General features: G+C 32.1%; 5 protein-coding genes across 9 annotated transcripts; 3 read left to right on the top strand and 2 right to left on the bottom strand.

Moving 5' to 3' along the window:
- Positions 1-1,110: 1,110 nt before the first annotated feature.
- Positions 1,111-2,595, top strand: LOC17898278 (gamma-glutamylcyclotransferase 2-3). The gene is made up of 8 exons (XM_023790296.1): positions 1,111-1,303; positions 1,391-1,467; positions 1,541-1,594; positions 1,682-1,738; positions 1,814-1,851; positions 1,945-2,016; positions 2,102-2,181; positions 2,277-2,595. The coding sequence occupies exons 1-8, from the start codon at positions 1,195-1,197 to the stop codon at positions 2,378-2,380; spliced, it is 591 nt and encodes a 196-aa protein (XP_023646064.1). The 5' UTR covers positions 1,111-1,194; the 3' UTR covers positions 2,381-2,595.
- An 11-nt stretch (positions 2,596-2,606) lies between these two features.
- LOC111832663 (eukaryotic translation initiation factor 5B) lies at positions 2,607-6,387 on the bottom strand. Of its 4 annotated transcripts, none has more exons than XM_023790292.1 (15): positions 6,234-6,387; positions 5,938-6,043; positions 5,583-5,863; positions 5,386-5,491; positions 5,129-5,305; positions 4,957-5,036; positions 4,652-4,874; positions 4,480-4,559; positions 4,175-4,397; positions 4,003-4,082; positions 3,698-3,920; positions 3,526-3,605; positions 3,320-3,444; positions 2,879-3,172; positions 2,607-2,807 (listed from the first exon to the last, which is right to left on the bottom strand). In XM_023790292.1, the coding sequence occupies exons 1-15, from the start codon at positions 6,383-6,385 to the stop codon at positions 2,779-2,781; spliced, it is 2,259 nt and encodes a 752-aa protein (XP_023646060.1). In that variant the 5' UTR covers positions 6,386-6,387; the 3' UTR covers positions 2,607-2,778. The 4 variants fall into 4 exon arrangements, with proteins under 4 accessions (XP_023646060.1, XP_023646063.1, XP_023646062.1 ...); XM_023790295.1 differs by having other exon boundaries at positions 3,526-3,602; XM_023790294.1 differs by having other exon boundaries at positions 4,003-4,079.
- A 2,755-nt stretch (positions 6,388-9,142) lies between these two features.
- On the top strand, positions 9,143-10,803 carry LOC17900380. 2 transcript variants are annotated; one of them, XM_023789663.1, is made up of 6 exons: positions 9,143-9,480; positions 9,548-9,665; positions 9,756-9,964; positions 10,065-10,092; positions 10,294-10,402; positions 10,499-10,803. In XM_023789663.1, exons 1-6 carry the CDS (start codon positions 9,211-9,213, stop codon positions 10,578-10,580), a joined length of 816 nt encoding a protein of 271 aa, XP_023645431.1. In that variant the 5' UTR covers positions 9,143-9,210; the 3' UTR covers positions 10,581-10,803. The 2 variants fall into 2 exon arrangements, with proteins under 2 accessions (XP_023645431.1, XP_006306264.1); XM_006306202.2 differs by having other exon boundaries at positions 9,145-9,480; positions 9,753-9,964.
- A 7,968-nt stretch (positions 10,804-18,771) lies between these two features.
- On the top strand, positions 18,772-20,917 carry LOC17897917. Its single transcript, XM_006304131.2, has 3 exons — positions 18,772-19,280; positions 20,336-20,457; positions 20,546-20,917. The coding sequence occupies exons 1-3, from the start codon at positions 18,903-18,905 to the stop codon at positions 20,694-20,696; spliced, it is 651 nt and encodes a 216-aa protein (XP_006304193.1). The 5' UTR covers positions 18,772-18,902; the 3' UTR covers positions 20,697-20,917.
- A 1,227-nt stretch (positions 20,918-22,144) lies between these two features.
- On the bottom strand, positions 22,145-23,811 carry LOC17900733 (probable purine permease 11). The gene is made up of 2 exons (XM_006305068.2): positions 23,666-23,811; positions 22,145-23,419 (listed from the first exon to the last, which is right to left on the bottom strand). The coding sequence occupies exons 1-2, from the start codon at positions 23,670-23,672 to the stop codon at positions 22,317-22,319; spliced, it is 1,110 nt and encodes a 369-aa protein (XP_006305130.1). The 5' UTR covers positions 23,673-23,811; the 3' UTR covers positions 22,145-22,316.
- Positions 23,812-24,330: the final 519 nt, after the last annotated feature.

Genomic DNA, 24,330 nt, shown 5'->3' with positions numbered 1-24,330 from the left:
ATCCGTCCTCTTATGTGAGAGCTAAGAGCATGTCCAATGGTAGTATGCTATCAAAAAAGTTTAGTAATTTTTTACTAATAAATGGTATAATTTTTGAAAATAAGAATTTTTTGAAGATAATTAAAATTATCCACTTCCAATGGTAAAACTCTTAACTGGAGTTTTTAAAAAAGTTTGAAAACTAAAATTTTATAAAACATAAAAATTATTTATTTGTAACACACATAATATAAACATAACTAAAACATAATAAAAACACATAACACAAATCATATTTTAATTGTTGCCAAAGTTTTGCAAAAAAATTCTTAACCAGATCAGGCAAGAGATGAAATTGTTTTGTTGCCTGAGAGAACGAGAGAGAGAGATGGAGAGTTTTGTTGTTTTGGTCGAAAGAGATCTTTGGTTGGAAGAAAAAGATAATTTCAAAAATATATCTTTTCAAATACCACTTTTTAAAAATATTCCATTTTCAAAATTTATCAAAAATCCATTGAAAATGTTGAAATTTGTCCAAATATGTGTGTGACCTTATAAGTATACACAAAAAAATTATATATATTTCATAAATAGCGTAAAAGTAATTTATAAGAACCTTTTAAAAACCTTAAAAACCCTTTTAAAAACATTTTTAAAACTTTATAAAACCTGTATAAAAGATTTAAAACACTTTAAAACATTATAAAATATTTGTATCAAATCTTCCAATAGTATTTATCATATAGAAGTATTTTATAAACCATATAAAACTTTATAATTTTTCATATTTAAATAATTTTGTTTTTTTCTTAAACTCTCTTGTACCGACACGTGTGCGTAAGAAATTATCTCAAAACTTCTTAACTAAGAGATATCTCTTAGCTTAATATTGATTTTTGATTTATTTTTTGCCCTTTTATTTTTAAGATACTGGTTAAAAAACATGCATTGGACATGGTCTAAGACCGAAGCTAGCTCTCTTTAATTTCTTCAGAAAACAGTGTACGCCTAATTTATTTGGTAAAATCTGTGGATATAAGAGATTAGGGTCGAAATTTGGATATTAAACAAAATAGAGGGGTTTGTTCTATAAACTTGTAAAAGTAAAAAACACAAACGTGAAACATGTTGTGTAATTGGATCACTCTGGTCTCTCTTCTTCTTTCTCCAATCATCATACCGATTTTCACTTCTTCCTCAACCTCACCGGTAAAAATGGCGATGTGGGTATTCGGGTACGGATCTCTAATCTGGAAAACAGGTTTCCCTTTTGACGAAAGCCTCCCTGGTTTCATCAAAGGCTATCGCCGAGTCTTTCACCAAGGTCTCTCTCTATCTCTATCCATCTCTGTTACACAATCTTGATTTATGATCTTTAAGTTATAGTAATGTTGTTATTACACAATCTTAGGTAGTACTGATCATAGAGGAACTCCAGAGTTTCCTGGAAGAACAGTGACATTAGAATCTGCTGATGGAGAAGTTTGTGTAAGTCTTTAATGATGTAAGAACCAATCCAATTCTTTAAAAGATTCACATTAATGATTTGATTTATACATAGTGGGGAGTTGCTTATAAGATAACCAAAGAGGAAGACAAAAGAGATGCTTTAACAGTAAGTGGTTTGGTTCAGAGTTCAGACATATTTGTGTTGTTGTTTGATGTTCTGTTTGTGATGTTTTTTTTTTGGATTCTTGATCAGCATTTGGAAGTGAGGGAGAAGCAATATGATCAGAAAGAGTATCTTGATTTCTTCACTGTGAGTGTTTATTCTAATTTCAAGAAATGGTCTTCTGGTCTTTGTTTTGGTTTGAAGTGTACTTGTAATTTGCAGGAGTCTAATTCAGAACCGGCTGTAACAGGAGTGATGGTGTAAGAACCCGGATACGATTAGATTACGATAACTCGGTGTATCTATATAAACAAGTAACAATATCGATGTGTATGTTCTTTGTTTTACTCAAGATACATAGCTTCACCTGACAAGAAGAGTAACAACAACTACTTAGGACCAGCTTCTCTTGAAGACATTGCCAAGTAGGTGGTCTTGTTATTAAGGTCTTTCCTATTAGTATATAAGGAAGATTGCATTTTTGATTCTTGATTCTTGCATTTGTTGCAGACAGATAGTTAAAGCTGAAGGACCTTCAGGGCCAAACAGAGACTATCTTTTCAACCTCGAAGAAGCTCTCGCTCAACTCGGTAAGTTAACTTTTTGTCAATGACTAAGTAGTTTTTGGTTTCAGATTATAAAAATACCAACCATGGTTTTTGTGTTCTTTGATGATACCAATCAGGGTTTAAAGATAAACATGTCACAGATCTCGCAAACCAAGTTAGGCACATTCTTTCAGAGACCGAGGAGTCGTCAGTTGATGATGGTACCGCCAACAATGTCTAGATTTCGCAGTTTCTTTTCGATACGAGATGCATATTGCATCCCAATTCAATGTGTTGTTATCACTATCAATCAACTCTCTGCTTATTCATATTTGATTAAAAATTGTGGAGTGGGTATAAAGATCATTCCCGGTATACGATTCCTCAAGTTGTAGTCTTGAGTGTGGGATTCCCACTTAGTTATCACTGTAATTAAAAGTTGGACATATATTATTACCTGCTTAATATTTCATCATAATCTGTGGTTATCCTTTTATACCCAAACCATCTTTACAAAATCCAATTCAGAGTCATACCAATGGTTAAAGAATAAAGACTAAAGTAACAAAATGTCATTAGCAGATACAAACAAACATAAGCTACACTGAGAGGCATCGAAGTCGAGATAATTGTTATATATCAGTTGCTTTCTTCTCCATCATCATCCCCTGCAAACAAAGCCACGGATCATCAGTTTTAGAACTTGAACAGTTGGTTGATGAGAGATCAAGATTCTCACCGTTGCTTGATTCTTCTTCTTCTTCGGTTGGACTTTCTTCAGCTTCTTCTTCGATTGGACTTCCTTCTGCTTCTTCATTATATTCCTCTTCTTCTTCTTCGCTATACACTTCATTTTCAGAATATTCTGGTTCATCACTCTCACTCTCACTCTCGCTTTCAGCCGTTATTCTCGGCTTTGGAGGAGGTGCAAAACTTGTGATGGATCTTCTCCTTGAAGATGATACAATGTTGCTTGCATCAATACCCTCGAGCTCTTCTGAAATATCTCTCCTATTGTTGACTTCTTTGATCTCTGTCAGCGTAAAGCCAGAGAGTTTATTTAGAGGTTAAGATCAGTTGAACTAAGAATCAGTTCATAAAAACTACTGAAGTAAATAAATAAAGTGGAAAATATAAGTTTTGTTCTAAGCAAACGAAATCATTCTCAGCGTCACACTACCTTTATTCGAAGGATTTGAAGACAGCCCTTCTTTGGCAAGTATCTGCTCAAGTTCTTCTATTAGAATAGCCTCACGTTTCTCTTCAGCAGCCTTGTTGGCTTTTCTGTAAATGTATGGAGGAACTCTGCAAAGAAAAAATGATAAAGTGCATGTAGTATGAATAAACACTGAAATTCTTAAAGATGTTACAAACTTTGATACGCACCTCATCCTACAAGATTTGAAGACTGATTTGAGATGCTCAGCACGCTCTCCATAAACAGTAATTGCAGTCTCCTTTGTCTGCTGTTGAACAACATAAATGTAGAAACCAAATGGGTAAGTTGTACAAGGTTTTAATGGGTTTCAAGATTAAAATCACGACCAAGATGTTATACCTTAAAAGGGTTTTCATTTTCACTATCTCCTGTATCACGGTCAGTCTCTGAATCTGTATCGGTAGGTTTTTCCCTCTTTGCCCGAGATACATGTTGGCCATTATTCAAAGGATCTGAAGACAGACCTTCTTTGGCAAGTAACTGCTCAAGTTCTTCTATGAGAATAGCCTCACGTTTCTCTTCAGGAGCCTTGTTGACTTTCCTGTAAATGTAAGGAGGAACTCTGCCAAGAAAAAAATAATGAAGTCCCTGTAGTATGAATAAACAGTGAACTTCTTAAAGATGTTATCAAGTTTGATAGGTACCTCATCCTACAAGATTTAAAGACTGATTTGAGATGCATAACACGCGTTCCGTAAACAGTAATTGCAGTCTCCTTTGTCTGCTGTTGAACAACATAAATGTAGAAACCAAATGGGTAAGTTGTACAAGGTTTTAATGGGTTTCAAGATTAAAATCACGACCAAGATGGTATACCTTAAACGGGTTTTCATTTTCACTATCTCCTGTTTCACGGTCAGTCTCTGAATCTGTATCGGTAGGTTTTTCCCTCTTTGTCCGAGATACATGTTGGCCATTATTCAAAGGATCTGAAGACAGACCTTCTTTGGCAAGTAACTGCTCAAGTTCTTCTATCAGAATAGCCTCACGTTTCTCTTCAGGAGCCTTGTTGACTTTCCTGTAAATGTAAGGAGGAACTCTGCCAAGAAAAAAATAATGAAGTCCCTGTAGTATGAATAAACAGTGAACTTCTTAAAAATGTTATCAAGTTTGATAGGTACCTCATCCTACAAGATTTAAAGACTGATTTGAGATGCATAACACGCGTTCCGTAAACAGTAATTGCAGTCTCCTTTGTCTGCTGTTGAACAACATAAATGTAGAAACCAAATGGGTAAGTTGTACAAGGTTTTAATGGGTTTCGAGATTAAAATCACAACCAAGATGTTATACCTTAGAAGGGTTTTCATTTTCACTATCTCCTGTATCACTGTCAGTCTCTGAATCTGTTTCTTGATGTTTTGCCCTCTTTGTCCGAGCTACATGTTTGCCATTATTCAAAGGATCTGAAGACAGCCCTTCTTTGGCAAGTAACTGCTCAAGTTCTTCTATTAGAATAGCCTCACGTTTCTCTTCAGGAGCCTTGTTGACTATCCTGTAAATGTAAGGAGGAACTCTGCCAAGAAAAAAATAATGAAGTCCCTGTAGTATGAATAAACACTGAACTTCTTAAAGATGGTACCAAGTTTGATAGGCACCTCATCCTACAAGATTTGAAGACTGATTTGAGATGCATAACACGCGTTCCGTAAACAGTAGTTGCAGTCTCCTTTGTGTGCTGTTGAACATTATCAATGCAGAAACCAAATTGGTAATTTGTACAAGGAATCAATGGGTTTCGAGATTAAAATCACAACAAAGATGTTTTACCTTAAAAGGGATTTCACTATCTCCTGCATCACTGTCATTCACTATCATTTTTCTTTTTCGGCCCCTTGTCTTCTTTACAGCTACTTCTTCCTTAGATTGTATGCTCTCGACGTATTTCTGTAATTCTTTCCCAGCCGACTCAGTCTGACTTTTAGTAACATCAGCAATTTCTAATACCTAATAAGCCAAACAACAACAATATAAAGACCTGTCTCTAGTATACCCAAAATGTTACATAAGCAAATCAAAATACTCACTTCATCCAATAATTTGTTGATGAAGTTCTTGAAGGGATCAAGAGTCAGCTTCTCCAATTGGAGATCTTCCTCTAAAAGCCGTCGAAGAGAACCCATCGTAGTTGTCCTGAACAATAAAACAACCCATTACCAAACAGAAAAGTACATCTTGATAAGCCATGAAAGAGGAAATTTTTAACCTAAATTCATTAACCTACTCCGCATTATCCTTGATATACGACGATCTTTCTCTGAGGGCTCTCCGTATCTCACTATGCATGAGATCTTTACTTCCCTTTACAGTCATATCTTTAGCAGCTACCTTCTCGGATCTCTTCTCTTCTGTCCCAAGGGCCATCTCACCAGCACATTCCATATCCTCCTCATAACACCCAGTGTCATCCCTTACATCGTTCCTTTCTCCCTGCTCCTCAGTCCGGCTCCTCTCAGGTTCTTGAGGATTTTCCAAAGCCTCATCATTATCAGCGTCTTCTAAGCACTGCCATCAAAGAAACACACATTAGTATATCTAAGGTGACACTAACCAAATAGTTATTACCAAGATAAACATACCTGAACCAAATTCATTTTTACAAATGTCCTATGATCTTCCAGAGAATGTTTCTTCAAGCCCATGGTTTCCTCTAACATCCTTCGTATACTCACGAATGTAAAAGAGCTACAAAAATCAAAAACCCACAAATCATTCCACAATTCCAACATCATCCTCTCAAACACAACAAACGAAATCAAACAACCCTAATCCAAACACGAAATGTATATCACCAATACCACCAACAACAATCAAACGTATTCAATCACACACAGAGAATTCACAAACTAGAGAAGTGAGAGGAAGAGATTTATACTCTGCTGTGTCTCTTAGGTAAGCTACCCGAGAACGGATAGCTTTCAGAATCCGGTACTCGATCGCCGTCGTAGCATCGCCGTCGTTCGAGTTACTGTTACCGGAATTGAGATTCACCTCCGCCGTCTCCATAGCGGCAGAGTTGCCAGACATTTTCTCACTAATTTTTTTTTTTTTTTTTTTTTGAAAGAAATCAACTTCTCACTACTTAAACGGCTAAGCAAAGAGTAAAAAAATGAAAGTGAGGAATTTATATTAAAAAAAAAAAGTTAAAAACCCTGGAAAAACAAAAACGGCAAGAAGTTTGTTTTTTTTATATGAAACGACAAGAAGTTGTTATCTGTTTATTGTAAAACGACAAACACTTTATAATGATACTACTTGTACTAGTGATAATTGTACTAATGGTAATAGTACTATGCAGTAAAACTAAATGAAGTACATATGTGATTTAATTAAATAAAGAGATACGTTGATTTCTGGAAAGTTTATTTTTCTCTTTATTTTACTAGTGTAATTTAGTTCAAAGACAAATATCTATCTTCGTGTATAAGAGGTGGCTAATATATTTTTTTTTGCTAAATTTTTATACCTACATTTTTATAATTTGTAAATAAAGAATTCAAAGCGGAATTTATTTACGTTAGATTTTTATTCAAAAATAAATCTTAACTTCAAGAAAAATAATGTACTCTTATTGTTAGAAAAAAAATTTATATGAGAAATCTGAAGTCCTTATATTTTTTGGGCAAACATCACTCTAAACGAAAGTGAGAAATATCTTCGGTTATATAAAATTTTGACGTGGATAAAAAAAATTGAGAAATTGTGGAATTTGTTAGTTTTATTTAGGTTTATAATAATTTACTTTTCCGGGTCAAGATTGTTGTCTCATAGGGTTTTATGAACTCGTTAGCTTAGTTTCATGAGATTTCAGGTTTAGTTAACTGGAATTTGCATGCTTTTTCTGTTTTATCTATTTTTGTACTTTGTCTTTACATTTTAAATAATACTCAGTGTTAAAAAAACTAAATGAAGTACGTATGTGATTAATTAAATAAAGAGACACTTTGGTTTTTTTAAATGAAGAGATATTTTGGTTTCTCGCAAGTTTCTTTTACTATAATTTAGTTCAAAGAAAAATATTATGAGTAAAAGATGGCTATTTTTGTTTTGCAGAATTTATTTACGTACAATTTTATAGTTATGTAAATAAAGAATCTATAGCGGAATTTAGTTTACGTGCATTTTATTTGTTGCGATTATTTATTTAGTTATTTAATAACGAATTTATAGCAGAATCTATGTAACTAAGCATTTAGATTTTTATACAAAAATAAAGCTTAATTTTTTAAAAAAATAATGTAATTTTATTATTAGAGGAAAAACTATATGAAAAATCTGAATCCCTAATATTTTCTTAGGCAAACATTAATGTAAACAAAAGTAAGAAATATCCCCGATTGCTATAAATCCTTTGCGTGGATAAAGAATTGAAGAATTGTGGCATTTTGTTAGTTTTGTTTAGGTTTATATTTATTTTACTTCCCCTTTTGAGGTTGTTGTCTCAAGGGATCTTATGAACTCGCTGGCTTTGTTTCCTGAGTTTTTAGGTTTCATTAACTGAAATTTGCATGCTTTGTTTTCGGTTTATCAGGCGTTTGTACTCTATAATTGCAGTTTTAAATAAGAGTAATTGCAAAGTTTGGACCCAGAAGATATAAAAATTAAATGACACAACATGATAATATTGAATTTTTATTGTACATATAATTTTTACATTTCTACCCCTATCATCATCTGACAAATATTCACCGACGATTTGAAAATAAAAACATAAAAAATTGTTACCTGATAACTCAAGTCTTATCTGATAGGATTGGAAGATTCATGAAGATCGAACAGAAATAGATAATTTAGTGATTAGTTCGTTAAAAATGTTATAAAAATAAAATAATAGTTACTATATTAACTCATCTCAATTTGGTATTGGTGTCCAAATTGAAGTGTCTTTTTGGGAGTCTCCGAAGTGGTAGAACGGGATGGTGATACATAGTAAAATAGTTAACACATAACTAAGTTAGCAGGATAATGATAACATTATTTGATAATAACGATTTGGTTGTTAGCGGATACCAAGTTTTACCTGAAGTACCGATACTAGAAAGACGTATGAGGAATTTATATGATTCTAAGAGAGATAAATCAAAAGTTAATATGTTAAAAATATTATAAAATATTATAAAATAAAACAAAAGTTATTCTGCTAACTTAGCTCAATAAAAGAGTTGAACCGTTGGTTAGAATGCAATGTTACTAAAACATAACCATAATTATTCAGATACAACAATTTGATCATGAACAATATTACTATCCGTTTTGTGTTATTTCTTTTATCATATATCATCACTCCCTTCTTACTTAGTTATGTGTTAACATCTATGTTACCGCGTTAAAATTGTGTTATCCTCAATGCACAAAAATGGAGCATTAAATGTTCTTGCTTTTACGACACAATCCATAGTACTGTATGGTCAATTTTGTCTAATGCAGCTTATTAAAAGAGAGAACTAATTTACAATTTATTATGACTACAAATTGAATTTATTATGACTACAAATTGAATTTTTTCTTCTACATAGTATTTACATTAATAACACCCTTTTAATAATAGTCAAAACCTTGGTGATACAAAAAAAAAAAAACTAAAATAGTGACCTGAAACATAACCAGAAACGGCAAGCAGTCTATAAAATTATGAGACATATGAAATACGTAGAAGAACAGGGTCTATTTTGCAATAAAACTAAAGAAGTATTGTATGTGAATATTATATAAGCTTGCTTGTCGTTTTTAAACACGCAAACGACAAGTAGTTCCTTTGTAAATCCGAAAAAAAATCAGATTATCATCATATCCAAAAAAAATCGAGAAGGAGACGGCGAAGAAGAAGAAGAAGATCAAAATCAAATCAAACCATGACGAGCCACCACGCGATCGAAGTGACGAAGACGGTGCTAGAAGTAGCAGACGTAGCGTGGACCGCCGTTGAAACCTACCATCACCACCACCACCACCACCATGACGAGAATCATGAATCAACGGATTCGATCGCCGATCCACGAGATCGTGAATTAGAAGCTCTTCGTCAAGAGAATCGTCGTCTCAGGACCTTACTTGAAGCGAATCTTAAGCTCTTTGAGTCTCTCGCTGAATCTGCTTCGTTATCTCATGATTGCCCTAACGATGTAAGCATATAAACAAAATTCCAATTTCAATTTTTGTTGACGAATTTGTTGAAATTTTGGAACTCAGCTCTATGCTAGGATTGTATCAATGGTTACTTCAAGAGATTTCTTGGGTAGATTAGAGAATCTAAGACAAGCTTTAGCTAATGGAACTCAGAATCAGTTTCCATTTAAGGAACCAACAGGTGTGTTTTATCGAATTTTCTCGTAAAGTTCGATTTGAGAGTTTAGTTTACAGACGAATTGTGTTTAATGGGTTTATTTGTTTTCAGAAGATGATGTAAAGACTGTTGAAGTTCTAATAGAGATGGATCATCAAGAGCCAAGTTGGTGGGTTTTGGTTAGTGATGATATGGTTCCTGGTAATGTCGAGGAACAAAGCGCGATTGATAATGAACATTACGTTGTTGTGAATGAAGAGCATGTGGTTGATGCTGTTGCTCATTTCTTGGCTAAATGCATTATGTCGAATCCCAAAGCTAAGGTATTGTATTCGTATCTTTAGTTTATTTTAAGTATGCAAATTTGGATTTTTTACTACTTCGAATCTCATACCTTACTTGGCTACTGCTTTCAAATTGCAGAATCTCAAACCTGAAGAGCTTCAGAAGCGTAAGTTTTTACACAGCATGATATCTCTTTCAGTTTTTTAGTGTTGATTGGTAACCCCGAGTATGCTGCTTAAGTTGTTAGTAATCACAAAAGTGGGAAGAATTAGCGGTATATTTGGGGTTACTATTCGCTTTATGTCACCAATCTTACCGGTAATTTCTAGTTTGTTCACTTGGCTTCTCGACTGGCTTGGTTTTGCAGTTCTGCTCCAAGAAGTAACTACTCTGAGCAAGGTAGGGAAAGTAGTGGATATATGGCATGCTGGGAAAATGTTCTACACACTGTCTACTTGGGGACTTGCTTTTGGAGGGTATGTAGTTTGATTTCTGCTAATGATCTTGAGATCTTGAAACACTCAATTTTTGATCGAGCTAAGTAAGTAACATCGTTGGTATTTGCTTTTCAGGTTATACCAAGCTCGTGGTGCGCTGAAGATAGCTGCTAAGGGTGTTCATGCAACCAGCAAGGTCGTTCTTAGAGCTCTCTGAAAGTTATAAGAGGTCTAATCGCATTCTATCTTTGGGTTTGTCTTTCTCTGCGACTCTTTTCTAATTAAGTATTGCTTGTGTAAATGGTGTAATTTGTAAATAGGGTTTGATCAATGTTGTATTCTATATTGACTTCAAAATTCTAAAAAATTGTTCGTTGATTCTCATTAATAAACTTAGACAAATGTGTGAAATTGTGAATATTGAACAAAGTTTGCAGTTACTCTACTTACTAAAGACAGAAAACAGAACTGAAAAATCGAAAAGTATTTGGAGTGGAACCAAATCAGTGAAGAGTTTTATGGTTTGGTTAATTCAGAAAAGAAGTTTACCTTTAAAATTACGATCTTATGTTATGTGCAAGTATATATAGAAACAAAGCCTCATCGTAAGTTAAATGCTTTTCTTGATGATACTCCAAATAGCCATGGAGACTGATCTTTGGTAAGAAGCATTCTATTTCATCTTTGGTAACTATTAAAGATTTGAATGCTTACAGCGGGTTGAGGGAACAAAACCGTCTAACTGAACCGCTTTTTATTTACCATTCACTAGTTATATCTGTAGTGGTGCAGATTCCAAAATAACAAATTACATACTATTTCTACATACAAATGGAGTTGGTCACTTGCTCTGTAGCGGTTTGTTATATGCCCTAAAAATAGAATGGATTAAACTGGTGACGGTTTTGTCTATCTCAACTGTTATAACCATTCGAATCCTTAGCACATATGATTGATTGAAACAGAAAATAAGAGATAACTATTAAAATCTTTATGATTGATTGAAACCAGTTTACTTATGTCGAGTAAATAAGAGATAACTCTTAGAGTCACTAATTATGTGAGTAAATAAGAGATAACTCATAGACTCACTGATTGATTGAAACCAGTTTAGTTATGTCCAGTAATTAAGAGATAACTATTAGAGTCTCGATTGAAACTAGTTTAGTTATGCCGATTAATTAAGATTTAAGAGTTTAGTTTTATGAATGTTAGAACAGTGCTGCGTAACTCAAATCACAAACATTTTTTATTCATTTCAATCTTCTTCTTGGATGAGTATGTGATGCACTAAACTAATAGTAACGAATCTTATATGTTCGTAATCAAAGGAACAGTATCTAGTAGCTATATAGTAGTTACGACTTTGGTTCAATTGTTATAGAAATACAAGCATCTACGTTAACATCAAATCAATCGCTATATCTATGAATAAAAAACACAGCACTAACAAACAAAATTATATTCGCCAGAAACACACTTGCACGAAGAGAAGATTTTAAGACAGAGCTGAAAAGGAGATTCGTATCAACCAATATTTTCAACAATAAAAAAACAATCTCATTATTACTCTTTTTTTTATTCTCAACCAAACATCAATTTTTTTTTATAAAGAAAAGAAGACGTATTGGTTGAAAGAAAAACAAAAGAGTACTTTGTTTTTTTTTTTCCTCAAATCAATTATATTGATATCAAAAACTATTTACAAAATACATAAATATTCCAATACAACCGTTATACGCAAATACAGGAAATTGATACAATTTCGATGAAAGATTATATATGTTGCCTGTAAAACTAAATAAAAGAGTACTTTATTATAAAAGGTAATTTGTTGTAAAACATAAATAGAATTAAGGGTATATTATTTTCTTAATTTTTTATAAGTCCAATGATTAGGGATTTGGATGTGCCCTCTTCTTTTAGTTTTAAATGGAATCAATTACAGATTTGCCATTTTTTGTGATGGCATTTGTGGATTTGCTATTTTTGCTAAAATTTTATAGATTTGCCATTTTCAGATTAGAAAAATGTGATTTTACTCGTTATGTTTGAGTTTACTCGGTTCTAATTGTCTTTAAGATTTAGTATTTACTATAAAGTACGTCTTTCAGCAAAAAAAAACATTCTGTTAAAAAATTGTAAATCCATAAGACTTTAGAAAAAATGACACATTCATAAAATTTGCCCTAAAAATAGCATTTTCCGTAAGTATCCCATTTAAAATAAAAGTATTATTATTATTTTTTTCAAAGAAGGAAATTTTTAAAAAATTATATCTAAACAGGATATTTTCCCAATTTATATATATATATATATATACATTTTGTATAAAAATCCATATACAATCAGAAAAGAATTACAGAAATTGTGTCTAGAAAAGGATAAGAAAATACTTAAAATAAAAAAATAAAAACAAAAACAAAGAAATGAGTGACAATGATGAGAGTTATAGATTCCGAGCATCACGGGTCGAAGTAAAAAGGCTGACACATAAAAAGAAAGAGTAAGTATCATTTTTACAAGACCCTTAATTCGTTTCTATTCTCACACTCTCTGCCAAACCTCACTTTTTTACTAGCTCTCTCCTATATGGTGTTAGAACACAACTACACATCTCTTATGTGATTACCACAAGAATCAAAACATGCTTAACACAAAAACGGATATAACATACTTCAAGAAAAATGTTCTTTCATAAATGTGATTAACATTAGTAATAGTGAAGGAGGGATTTAATAACGAAATCACCTTCTTCTTAACCCGATCAAAAAATTTACCAGATTCAACAATTCCGTAGTTACTATTTGCGTAAAATTAAATTCAGCTGATTTCATATACACGATATTCAATACGTACGTTCATTTCGGATAAAAATTTAGATAATAACGAATATATAACTCGAGTTAAAATTTTATTTAGCAAAAATACACATAACGCTCATTTTAGATGTAAATCGGTATATGAATAATTTAGATAGAACAATAGTCGAATTCATGTTGTATATTCTAGATAACTTTAATATAATTTAAAATAAATGTTAATAACATAGAAAACCCAATTCATAGCTATGTTAAACTATTATATAAAGTAACATAAATTTAGTAATGTTCATACTCATATTTTTACTGATTAAATTACTAGAGGAAAATAAGAAGAGATAGGATTTTATTTTAACGTAAATAGTTAGTGGCACAATTCACTAGGACCTTGCAAGTTAACATCATCGACGATAATTTATAGTATATACTAATTAATACTTCAGAGATAGAAAACGTACAAGCTGCACAAATAATTATTGACGTTGACGAACACCAAATAAATTTTATAGCCTCTCCTATCTCTCTCTATAGTCTTATACTTTTACAGGTTTAATAGAGACTACTTCATTTATTTTTCATAACGATGTTCTCCACATACATCCAAAACAATTTAATCTTTGCTTTACTTTAGTTCTTTAATCTAAGCACATAAATAACTAACATGATTGTTGAATTTTATATGAGTACCCGGTAATTTTCAAGTAATTTCACGGATTTTTGAGTAAATACACTAATCTTTGAGTAACTATTTGGGTTTTCAGGTAAACATTTGGATTTATGAAATTTTTTTGGGTATTCGAGTAAATAACTCAAATACTCTAGATCTAAATGATTAGTACGTATTAAAGTATCTTTGGATTCAGGTCGGATTTGATTTTTGGATTTTTGTATAGAGAAATTTAAAACCTAATTATATAAATCTAAAATTTTGAGTTCAGATTCAAATCGGTTATGGTTCAAGTTTTCGAGTCTGATTTTTTTTTTGCGCAAACGTAATCTTAAAAGTTTTGTAAATCATCATTGTAATTAAAATGTGGCTTTGATACACATGTTGACATAACGGTCTTAGATTACCATGTTGCATTGGCTTAGCCGTAGCAAAATTATTTGTGTTCGAGTAAAATGTGGTTATAAAGTTGATCACAAGTTCATACATATAATGCAGTATTCTTTAATGTAGTAAGTAGAAGAACAAAAACAATTTTAACTTCAAAGGTGAATATGAATTAACTTTTTTCACTGGAAATTAATTTTCTACAGTTGAGTAGTTGCTATTTAGTAATTATTGGTTCCATCTGTTTCAAATCGATAAAAATTCTATACATATTTTAAAAATTCAAGACATTTTTAACAACTACAAGTATCATTCCTAAATTATCTTTTGACTTTATCAATTCACTAAAATAATCAGAGGGAATAAAACTAGTTAGTCTTAATTGTGTAGTGATTTTACATGTTAAACAGATACAAGTATATTATATGTAATATCATAATCATTTTTTACAATTAGATATTAAAACAAAATTTTGTGTGGTAAGAAGTTGTGTCAGGATAAAATGATTCTTTACTTGTTTTGAGTCTGACAAGTGAATGAAGGAAGATGCAGAAGCAAACAACTCTCTAATTTATACACACACCCAATAAAAAATCCTATTTTACTCTTTCACCAGTTTCCAAATCTGTATAATTGATAATTATTTTCCTATTCCTTTCACTTCATAGTTCCTAGGGGGAATTTCAAATATACCTCTTTTCCAATACCACTTTTTAAAAATACCCCTATTTCTATATTTATCAAAAAGTCACTATAAAATTTGAAATTTATCAAAAACATATGTGTAAACTTATATTTATAAACACAAATTATCTTTATATGTGTGTAAATTTATATATATATTTCATAAATACCGTATAAATACATTTTAAAAACCATTTAAAAACCTTATAAAAACTGTGTAAACCTTTTAAAAACCTTATAAAAACATTATAAATGCCGTTTAGAACCTTTTAAAACCTTATAAATATTTGGATTTAGTCTTGTAGTAGTAATGATGACCTCGATGTACCTTATTAACCATATAAAAGTTTATAATTTTTCATATTTGAAAAGGGGTATTTTTGAAAATGAATAGAAAATAGGCGTATTTTTAAAAAAGGGTAAATCAAAAGGGGTATTTCTCATAAATTCTCTAGTTCCTATACATTATTTTACTTTCAATAGTGTCACACAACTCAGAGGGGTCAAATCTCAATTATTTAACTCTATAAGTCTTGTTTAATGTTTTAGTGAAGAGACTTGACTAAATCTTTTTGTTATTGTTATGAAGTAATTTAGAAGAAACACACATGGGTTTAGTAGTACTTAGTATCATTATGCGTGTTTGAATTGGAATTATTATTTGACCATCTCATCGGTCAAGACTATATTATATAATTCGAGTACCTTTGATGTTGTCCTATTTTACATATAAAAGTATGCATATCTTAATTGTGTTTACACTTAAATAATTCTCTTTTTTATTTCATGGCTTGTTCGAATCATTAGAAAATAGAAGTTGATTAAAAACATGATATGATGTTTATGTTTTTCCAATAATTTCAATAAGAATATTTTATAATTTACCTCAAAAGAAAAGAAAAATATATCTAAATTATGGATAAATTAAATTAATCCATCAACAATTTAGGCTGTTCTATTGTTGAAGCAAACAATAATCCCGGCATATCGTATATAAAAACGATCTATAGCTGTTTGGCGACAAAATTCTTATATATTTTTATCCGCATTATTATGAATAGTAAAAGCTAATTCACATACGAATTTGTTAGCGCGACCGGCGTAACCATTCAAAACCTTACAAAAACATTGGAGATCATTGTTTGTTGCACTAAATTGAGGTCATGAAATGTATAATAAACATAAGCCCTTTGGTCTTATTGTGTAGTGTGATTGTCTTGTTTAAACACTTGGAAAATTTTGAGGGAAGAAAACAAAAAACAAGAAGCAAAAAAGTCCAAAGGAAAAATACAAGTGTGGGTCGATGATATGGGAGAAGAGGACAAAGGAAGATATGAAAGCAAAATGTGAATGAGGTCATCTGACACACTTAGATGAAACCCATAAATTTACGTACGTATAAAGTAAACCAATATATACGTTTAATAGGTAAAGAGATAAGATCCTTTTTTTTTTCTCATTTTCTGGACCACCTCTAGCTATATTATGTTACTATTTGATATGACTTTGGTGTATTGATGTATGATTTGATATGTGATTATACGTTGCATTTCTATTGCATGAACAGCTCTCGTGTTGTTTCACCTTTGTGAGTGGGCATTTAGACAAATCTACCGGTCAACAACACTTAAACAATGTATGAGTTGGAAAAAATGGGATTTACGAGTTCGTGTGATACTAGTATTATAAAGAAAATTAAGTGATTTCAAAGTGTAGTGTGTTTTCTCTAAACTCCAATTTCAAAACTCAAAACAAGTGATAGGAAATTGTTCTTTAATTATCTATAAAATCGCCGGCTCGACGAAACCATATAACATATAACATGTTCTAGTCTCGGAGCTGAGAAGATATATGAGATTCGGTTCAGAACTTCTTAGTTATTAAAAAAAAAGTTATATAATTGGGATTTTATCTTTAAAATGTTTGGAGGCTGAATTTTATTTAGCGAATCCGATTATTAAAATCCGATTAGGATATTTAGATTGTTTGTTTTTATGATTAATTTTGGTTTTATAAAAGTCATTTTTGGTTATTTTGGTTAATTTCGATTAGCTTCGGGTAGTTCGGTTTTGTTTCGTGCGGTTATTAACAAAAAAAACAGCTTACTTTTTTTGGTATGATCATTATTTTTGAAAATACAGTTGATTAACCATAAACCGAACCAAACTAACCAAAATTCTTGCTTAGTGAAACTAAATTTCAAATATTACCGATCGATTAATGACCTATAATCAAAACCAAACTGAACAACAAAATTTGTTTTGGTTTGGTTTGGTTATTAATCACAGTTCTATAAATTAGTATGTAAAACATCGTGAGTTACATATGATCTTCCTCACCGACACAATGATTGTTATCTTTTTCCTATTTGATGTGAAGATAGTCTTATGAGTTTTCAACTAAACAAGAATAAGGATAATTAATCCAATTGTAGAATATTACGATATAACTTTTAAAGAACATTATATCTAAACATGCATCCTAGAAAAAGTGTAACTAGGACACATGAAGTCCATTAGAGAAGCTGCCAACCAAACGAAACCATAAAAGATATTATGGTGACCACCAGTCTCCTTTGTATTGAACAAGACTATGCCTTTTTCGATATCCTCCAACACGGATTTTTCTTTTCCTAAATAGAATTTGATTTGTTTTAAAAGAAATTAAGGACTAGTATCACCATATCAAAGGACCTGTTGAGAACTTTTGAGGGTAGAGCCAGTGAGAAATGACTAGTTATATTATATATTTTAAGCTTGTCCATTGTTGGTAGATGAAATTGAGATTGGTTAGTGATTAGTCCTTGCCTCTTTTGGTTGTTGTAACCTTGTCTATGACAATTAATTTTTTACTTATCTGTTTTTTTTATCGTCGAAATATATATTTTTTACCAATTTCCGACGATTAGGTAACATTCGCGGAAATTAATTGGAAACGATAGTTGGAATCCAGTATTTTTTAGCGCCTGCTTAGCGACTAATGTTTTTCCTATATAATATAATCACTGTTTATCGACTACATTTCCGTCTATTATTTTTAGTCGATATTTAACGATTCATGGACGACTACTCGTAAATCAGTAGTAAACTAGTGACAAATTAGTCGCTTTATTTAGGGACTAAATATATAGTTGCTATTAGTCCCTAAATGCTTATTTTCTTGTAGTATACTTCTAGTAATATATAATTATGTTTATAAGCTATAACATCAAAAGATATAATCTATCAACTCTTATGTAATTGTATTGAAAGTCTTTAGTGAAATTGTGTATATGTCTCATCGAGACTTTCCCTAAGTAAAATAGCGAAACTTGTCAAAGTCTTATAATGTGTAATAATTGCTTCCTATTCCTCCAGCTCTTATCTAATTTAGTCGTATTCATACATGCAAAAGAAATTAACAAAGCTGAGATCAATAACCAAACCGTTACGGTCGTCATAACAACATTACTTATTACAAAATTGACTAAAACATGAAAAACCTATTAAATAAGTTTGGCCGACCATTTAATAAGAGTGACATTGCCAAAATGGTGAATCAAAGAAGTAATTGACATAACAATTCTAAATGACAAAACCTATTTCTCTAGTCTCTAACTAATAATTTCAATAGACGATTTAATAATTGTAAAAATTCCTAAACCAAACTAAATTTTTTACATATATATATATAACAAAAGGAAAGAAAATAAAATACTATTGTTGCCTTGTTGGTTGCTTATAAAGTTCTAGCAATTAAATAACACACTTTATTGTGAGCACATGATTCACCCTTAATGCCCTGTCGCTCACTCTTTATTATCAAAACCAAAATTTACATCTCACTCTCTCTCTCTCTTTCACATTTTCGAGTTTTACATCAAAGCTTCTTCTCTCTCTAGTCTCCTACTACCTACTTCTTCACTCTCTCTCTCTCTCTCTCATCATTTTCACTACCATAAAAGCTTCAACATCTCATCACTCTACTCTCCTCCAAGAAAATGCAATTCTCAAGAAACTCAATCCTTAGGCAACTAAGCAGAAAAGAAGGTTGGAGGTCGGCTTCAAGAAGGTGGACATCCGGAGATAGCTCAACAGCCTTCAACGAGGACACAAGCGGTGGTGATTGTGGTGGTTACTCATCAATGGAGGGTCTTTATGGGGTTTACTCTGGTGGAGACACGGCTGCAAGAACTAAGAGAGTGATGGTTGTGGTTGATGAGACTTCAAGGTCTAAGCATGCTATGATGTGGGCTTTAACTCATTTGACTAATAAAGGAGATTTGATGACTCTTCTTCATGTTGTCTCTCCTCATGATGAAGCTACTCCTTCTTTGGCTCAGTCTCTTGGTTCTCTTTGCAAAGCTTGTAAACCTGAGGTACTTAGCTAATTAACCTTACTAGTATTAACTTTAAACCAAAAAAATATATTAAGCTTATAACTATCATTATTATTATTTTCATAAAGAGATGGCTTATTAAGGTTTCTAATTAAGCTTCCATATTTTCTAGTTTTTTTTTTTGGGTTCCAAAGTATGAAATAGTATTTGATTAAAAACATTAGAAAATAGTTTTCAATTAAGCTTATATTTTGCTATTTGTATGTTTGGATTTGGGAAACTACTACTTTAACAAAAAAAATATATGTTTTTTATACTATTAGTTAGAGGAGTAATAATAATACATATTTGGGTTTTAGTTTTGCATTTGTGTTAAGTTTGGTAAATCGTTAAGTTATTAATATACTTAACAAGCTTATGGGTTTATTAAGGTACTAATTATACACATTTGCTATTTTAATGTCTGGATTTTCAAAAACTTAGAGAAGTAGTAATCCATATTTTGGTTTTAAGCATTTTGTTTTTGTGTTTTGTTAAATCTTGAGTTGTTGTGTTAAGGGCACTTGAGTATTGGAGCAATGCATGCGTGAGAGAATCTGTCTCTGTGATGGTCATAGTGACTGATGGCTCCTAACTTTGTTTTTTTTCTTTGTAAATTATTTTGGATTTAGAAAATACACTTTCATCATTATTCATTTCTGTAAAGTATAGCTTTTTCAGCTAGAAATGCAGCTTTATTCTTAGTTTAGATCTAATGTTTTTTAAAATAACTCGTTATTAGATCTAAAGTATATATAGTTGGTAACATAACTTTTTAGTTACTTAAAAAGTGTCCCATTTAAGATTTACTTAATTAGCTTTTTAAACAACTAACATAGAACATGTAATCAGGTTGAGTTTATTTTAAGATTTGATAATTCCTAAGCAAATTGTTGAGATTTTTTTTTTATAATATTATACTTCACCATTACTTGAAAATTGAGAGTTTTAATATTACTCATAGAAAAGTTAAGAAATGATACACTAATCTACTTTTATGGTATCAAGAATTCAAAAAGATTAAGTATAATTATGTAATTGTGTTTTGATAAAAGGTGGATGTGGAAGCATTAGTGATTCAAGGACCAAAGCTAGCAACAGTGTTAAGCCAAGTGAAGAAGCTTGAAGTCTCTGTTCTTGTGTTGGGTCAGAAACAATCTGCACCACTCATATCTTGGTGAGTCATCTCAACCGTCCATATCTCTCTTTCTCTCGTTTCAATAATTACTTACACAATTTTTGTTGTTGTTTCTGAATGTGTGTAGCTTATGTGGACCTAGTAGATCAGAAGAGCTCGTGAATCGTTGCATCAACGGTGCAGATTGTTTAACGATTGGTGTGAGGAAACAATGCAAAGGTGTTGGTGGGTACTTGATCAACACAAGATGGCAGAAAAATTTCTGGCTCTTAGCCTAATTTTAATCACAAAGTTCTAATTAGATATTAAGAAGATTTGTGTGTTTATTGTAGTTTAATTTAAATAAACTTTGTTATGTAGTAATCTCTTCTTTGTTGTCTTTATGTTGTTAACATAACTTTTGTCTTTATATGTCTTGTAAGAAACTAAAGTTGTATCTTTGTACCTCACCCACTAGGCCATTTACATTGGTTCCACCGTGTTGACATTAGTCTCCAAATTTCTTGTCCCATATAGATTCAATTTGGAACAAGTTTCAAATCTTGTTTGGGAACAGAGTTGTTCTTGTTTCTACCATTTGGAAGTTTATATGTCAATGTAGATATTGTACTAAAGTTTTGAACTGGTCATTTTCTTATGTATATTTTTTTCACCAACCAAAACCTAACCAATCGAACAGTACAGACCCAAATGCCCAAACATTATTTTTTCATTTTTTAAATATGTATTTATCCAAAAGATAGAAATAAGAAAAGCACAATTGTGAGTGTAGCATAATAAGAACCCATACTAGTTGTGGGCACTTGAACAGAATAGAAACTTACGGCAAAAAAAAATTGGAAGAGATACTTAAGTGTTTTTTGTAAGTGGTGACCAAAAAAAAAAGAGCTTGTTTTAAATTAATTATACAAAAGTCGATATATCACATTTTTTTGGTTGATTAACATAGAATAGAACTGAAAGTTATTAGTCATATATTATAAATTATATTAATATAAAAAAACTGAAATTTCGAAAATATATAATAAAAGGTTAATTTTGTAATTTTGTTTTTAATCGCATTTAAATATCCATTCATCATTCTAACTAATCGCATCGCTCTCTAATTACATCGTTCTTACACTCAAATCGTAATCGCATCCAAATCGGATTGTCATTCGGAGCTATAAATTCATAATTGTAGACAAAACGAAAAATATTTCCTCCTTCTTCAGTGCTCTATCCTTCAAAAGTTAAGAACCCAAAAATATGCTAGGAAATCGTTTTCCAACCGATTGTCCAAAAGAAAAACATCGAGATAGCAAAGGCAGCCGCATTTGACAACAAATGTGGCATGTCAGATATAGCAGCCTTTGCCATCATGCTATTCTCTTTGGAGAAGATGGTTGAGAAGTGATTCCTAAAGATGGAAGTTTTGGACACTTGTTTTTTTCTGTCCAATTGATATGGTTGTTCACATAGTATGAAACTAACTATAAGACTCAACGTGACCAATGAGATAGGTGGATTCCTTATGTTTTGTTGTTACTGTATTTGGTCAATACAATCATGGTTGTAGCCATACCCATGGGATAATGGTACACACAAACCCATCATCAAGGTCAAAGTCATGATGATACTCTCTTTGTATTTGTTTTTGTTTTCTGCTGCCACAAATGTGGCAAGGACACATTTATTTTGATACAAACTTGATTATAGATTAAACTAGTCCAAGTATAAGCTAGTGTACTACAAAATGTTAATTCATTTCATTTTCACAAAATTTTGTATCGAATTATTGTTTTCCCATCAGTATATTAGACAGATTTGATTTCAAAAACAATGTGACAAGACAAGTATGAGTGACAATTATTGTTGTATATCTAAACCAATATATCTCTGCTAGAATCATTGCAGAATCAGCAGGGAGGTTCCACCCTTCTGGTGTGAGCTTGTTGTCGCGCTCGTCTTACTTTCAAGTCGTCGATATGATTCTGGTAAACATAAGAAGCGAAGCCCCAAAGAGCGATCAGCATAGCCATAACCTTAACGCCACTCATTTTATCACGGAATACAACCAAAGCTGCAAGTGGAGTCACGGCTAAGGAGAGTGTACTAATGACGTTTGAGAAGAGCGATGTCACAAGAAATATCAATCCCACCACTCCTACAGAACACACTTGCCATGTGACCGCTGTCCAGACTAAAGTCAGTACATAAGAGGCTTGACCTTTGTGATACCCTTCCATTTCCCCGTGCAGCGTTCTCCATTCCCCGCTAGCAAACAGCCCGATGACAGAGACACAAGTAGCTACTAAAGAAGTGTATATTTGCATTTCAAGAACAACAGAAAACGTCTCCCTCTTCAGAATCTTCTCAAACGAAAACTGCATAAGCGAAAGCAACAGAGAATAAAGAGCCGATGCAGCGAGTGTACAGACAAACCCCACAATGTACTTAGACCTGGGGACACCAGCAGGAGTATCAGCATCATCATTGAGAGCTATCAAAGCAGCGGAAAACGACAGGAGAACAACAGAGTTGAGAATCAAAGCAGTGAACTTCTGAGCATTGATGAAGTAAGAGAAGACCGCGTTGAAGGCTAACTGAGTAGCACAAATGAGCGAATAAGTCGAAGCAGAGAGGTACAAAAGCCCAACAGAGTATAACATGTTGTCACCAGCAATGATCACACCAAGCAAAACATAGATCAAGACAATGTATTTGAGTGAACAAGCAGGCTCTGAAGACGACTCTGAACCACTCGTCGACCTACCAAGAAGCAAAAGCGGGATATACAGAACGGGAAAAGCAGCAGTCTGAACAAGAGTAGCCATCCACTTACTATTCCCACCTTGATCATAATAAAACCTACCAAGTAGCACTGACGCAGCTTGACCACCAATAAGAAAGAAGATGTTAACAGACACAAGAACCCACCATTGCCAACTTTTAAGCTTCAACAGTGGTATTGGTAAACCCACCACACTCTCTTCCTTCACCAAGATTGGTTCTTGATTACCTATAAAAACACAAACTTTAAACAAAGGGCTCATCCCAATTCCATAAAAAGCTCCCAACTTTAGCTTTAAAAAACCCTAACTAAAGCTTTCAAGAACTACCCATAACCTCAAAAACCCTAAAACGTAATCTAACACATAAATCACCATCTGGGTATGTCGAAAAATCAAAACTTTAATTGAGAAATTGATGTTATACCAAAGAACAGAATCAAAAGATGAAACAAAGGAAGGAGAACGAGACTGACCTGACATAGAATTGGTTTTGCAAGAGATTAAAACAGAGATTTTTTTCTATGTTCGTCTTCTTTGAGATTGATCGGTTCAGAGAAGTACACACAAATGAAGCTATTGGGATGAAGCGAGAAGCTATTATTATTGCTGAGACCCGAGAGATTCGACGCAGACTCTTTAACTTACAACTTTTTTTTTTTGCGTCTTTGACTTGTTTATTAGCCCATCATTTTCTAAACCGGAGGGGACCGGAGATTCGACCAGTGAAAGTGATCAATTTTGGCCGGTTAAGGTTTCGGTTTAGGAAATTAGAATCGGGAAATCAGGTTTAACAGGTCCAACCATTTTAGGGGAAACCGGTTTCTTAATCAGTTTTATGGTTTAGTAAAAATAAAAATTATATGAAATCATTTGAATTTTGGATTAGTTTCGGTTCAGTTTGACTTAATAAGTTAATATGATTGTTATTTATTTTTTAAACATATGTATAACCAAATTCTTGTCTATTTGGTTAAAAAAATAATAAGATTTTCGTTTGTTTTTTGGATTGTAAAATAATTAAACCAAATGGTTTAGAAATGAATTTTGGCTTGGTTCAGTTAGATACTTATTTTTAATTGCGGTTTTTTTATCCATTGCTAAGGAGCTATCTATTAAAAATCTTATGGTTTAACAAGTT

This window comes from Capsella rubella, unplaced genomic scaffold (genome assembly GCF_000375325.1).
Source record: "Capsella rubella cultivar Monte Gargano unplaced genomic scaffold, Caprub1_0 scaffold_1, whole genome shotgun sequence".
NCBI lineage: Eukaryota > Viridiplantae > Streptophyta > Magnoliopsida > Brassicales > Brassicaceae > Capsella > Capsella rubella.
Note: the sequence above shows the minus strand (reverse complement) of the source record. Positions and strands in the feature narration are given on the sequence as shown.

Coding starts and splice junctions, on each gene's coding strand:
- LOC17898278 (XM_023790296.1), top strand. CDS start 1,195: ATGGCGATGTGGGTATTCGGGTACGGATCTCTAATCTGGAAAACAGGT. Junction 1,739..1,813: donor AGTATCTTGATTTCTTCACT/GTGAGTGTTTAT, acceptor TGTAATTTGCAG/GAGTCTAATTCAGAACCGGC. Junction 2,182..2,276: donor AGAAGCTCTCGCTCAACTCG/GTAAGTTAACTT, acceptor GATACCAATCAG/GGTTTAAAGATAAACATGTC.
- LOC17900380 (XM_006306202.2), top strand. CDS start 9,211: ATGACGAGCCACCACGCGATCGAAGTGACGAAGACGGTGCTAGAAGTA. Junction 9,481..9,547: donor CTCATGATTGCCCTAACGAT/GTAAGCATATAA, acceptor TTTGGAACTCAG/CTCTATGCTAGGATTGTATC. Junction 10,403..10,498: donor TGGGGACTTGCTTTTGGAGG/GTATGTAGTTTG, acceptor TTTGCTTTTCAG/GTTATACCAAGCTCGTGGTG.
- LOC111832663 (XM_023790292.1), bottom strand. CDS start 6,385: ATGTCTGGCAACTCTGCCGCTATGGAGACGGCGGAGGTGAATCTCAAT. Junction 5,864..5,937: donor TAAAAATGAATTTGGTTCAG/GTATGTTTATCT, acceptor CTTTGATGGCAG/TGCTTAGAAGACGCTGATAA. Junction 4,560..4,651: donor AAAATGAAAACCCTTCTAAG/GTATAACATCTT, acceptor GTTGTTCAACAG/CAGACAAAGGAGACTGCAAT.
- LOC17897917 (XM_006304131.2), top strand. CDS start 18,903: ATGCAATTCTCAAGAAACTCAATCCTTAGGCAACTAAGCAGAAAAGAA. Junction 19,281..20,335: donor GCAAAGCTTGTAAACCTGAG/GTACTTAGCTAA, acceptor TTTTGATAAAAG/GTGGATGTGGAAGCATTAGT. Junction 20,458..20,545: donor TCTGCACCACTCATATCTTG/GTGAGTCATCTC, acceptor GAATGTGTGTAG/CTTATGTGGACCTAGTAGAT.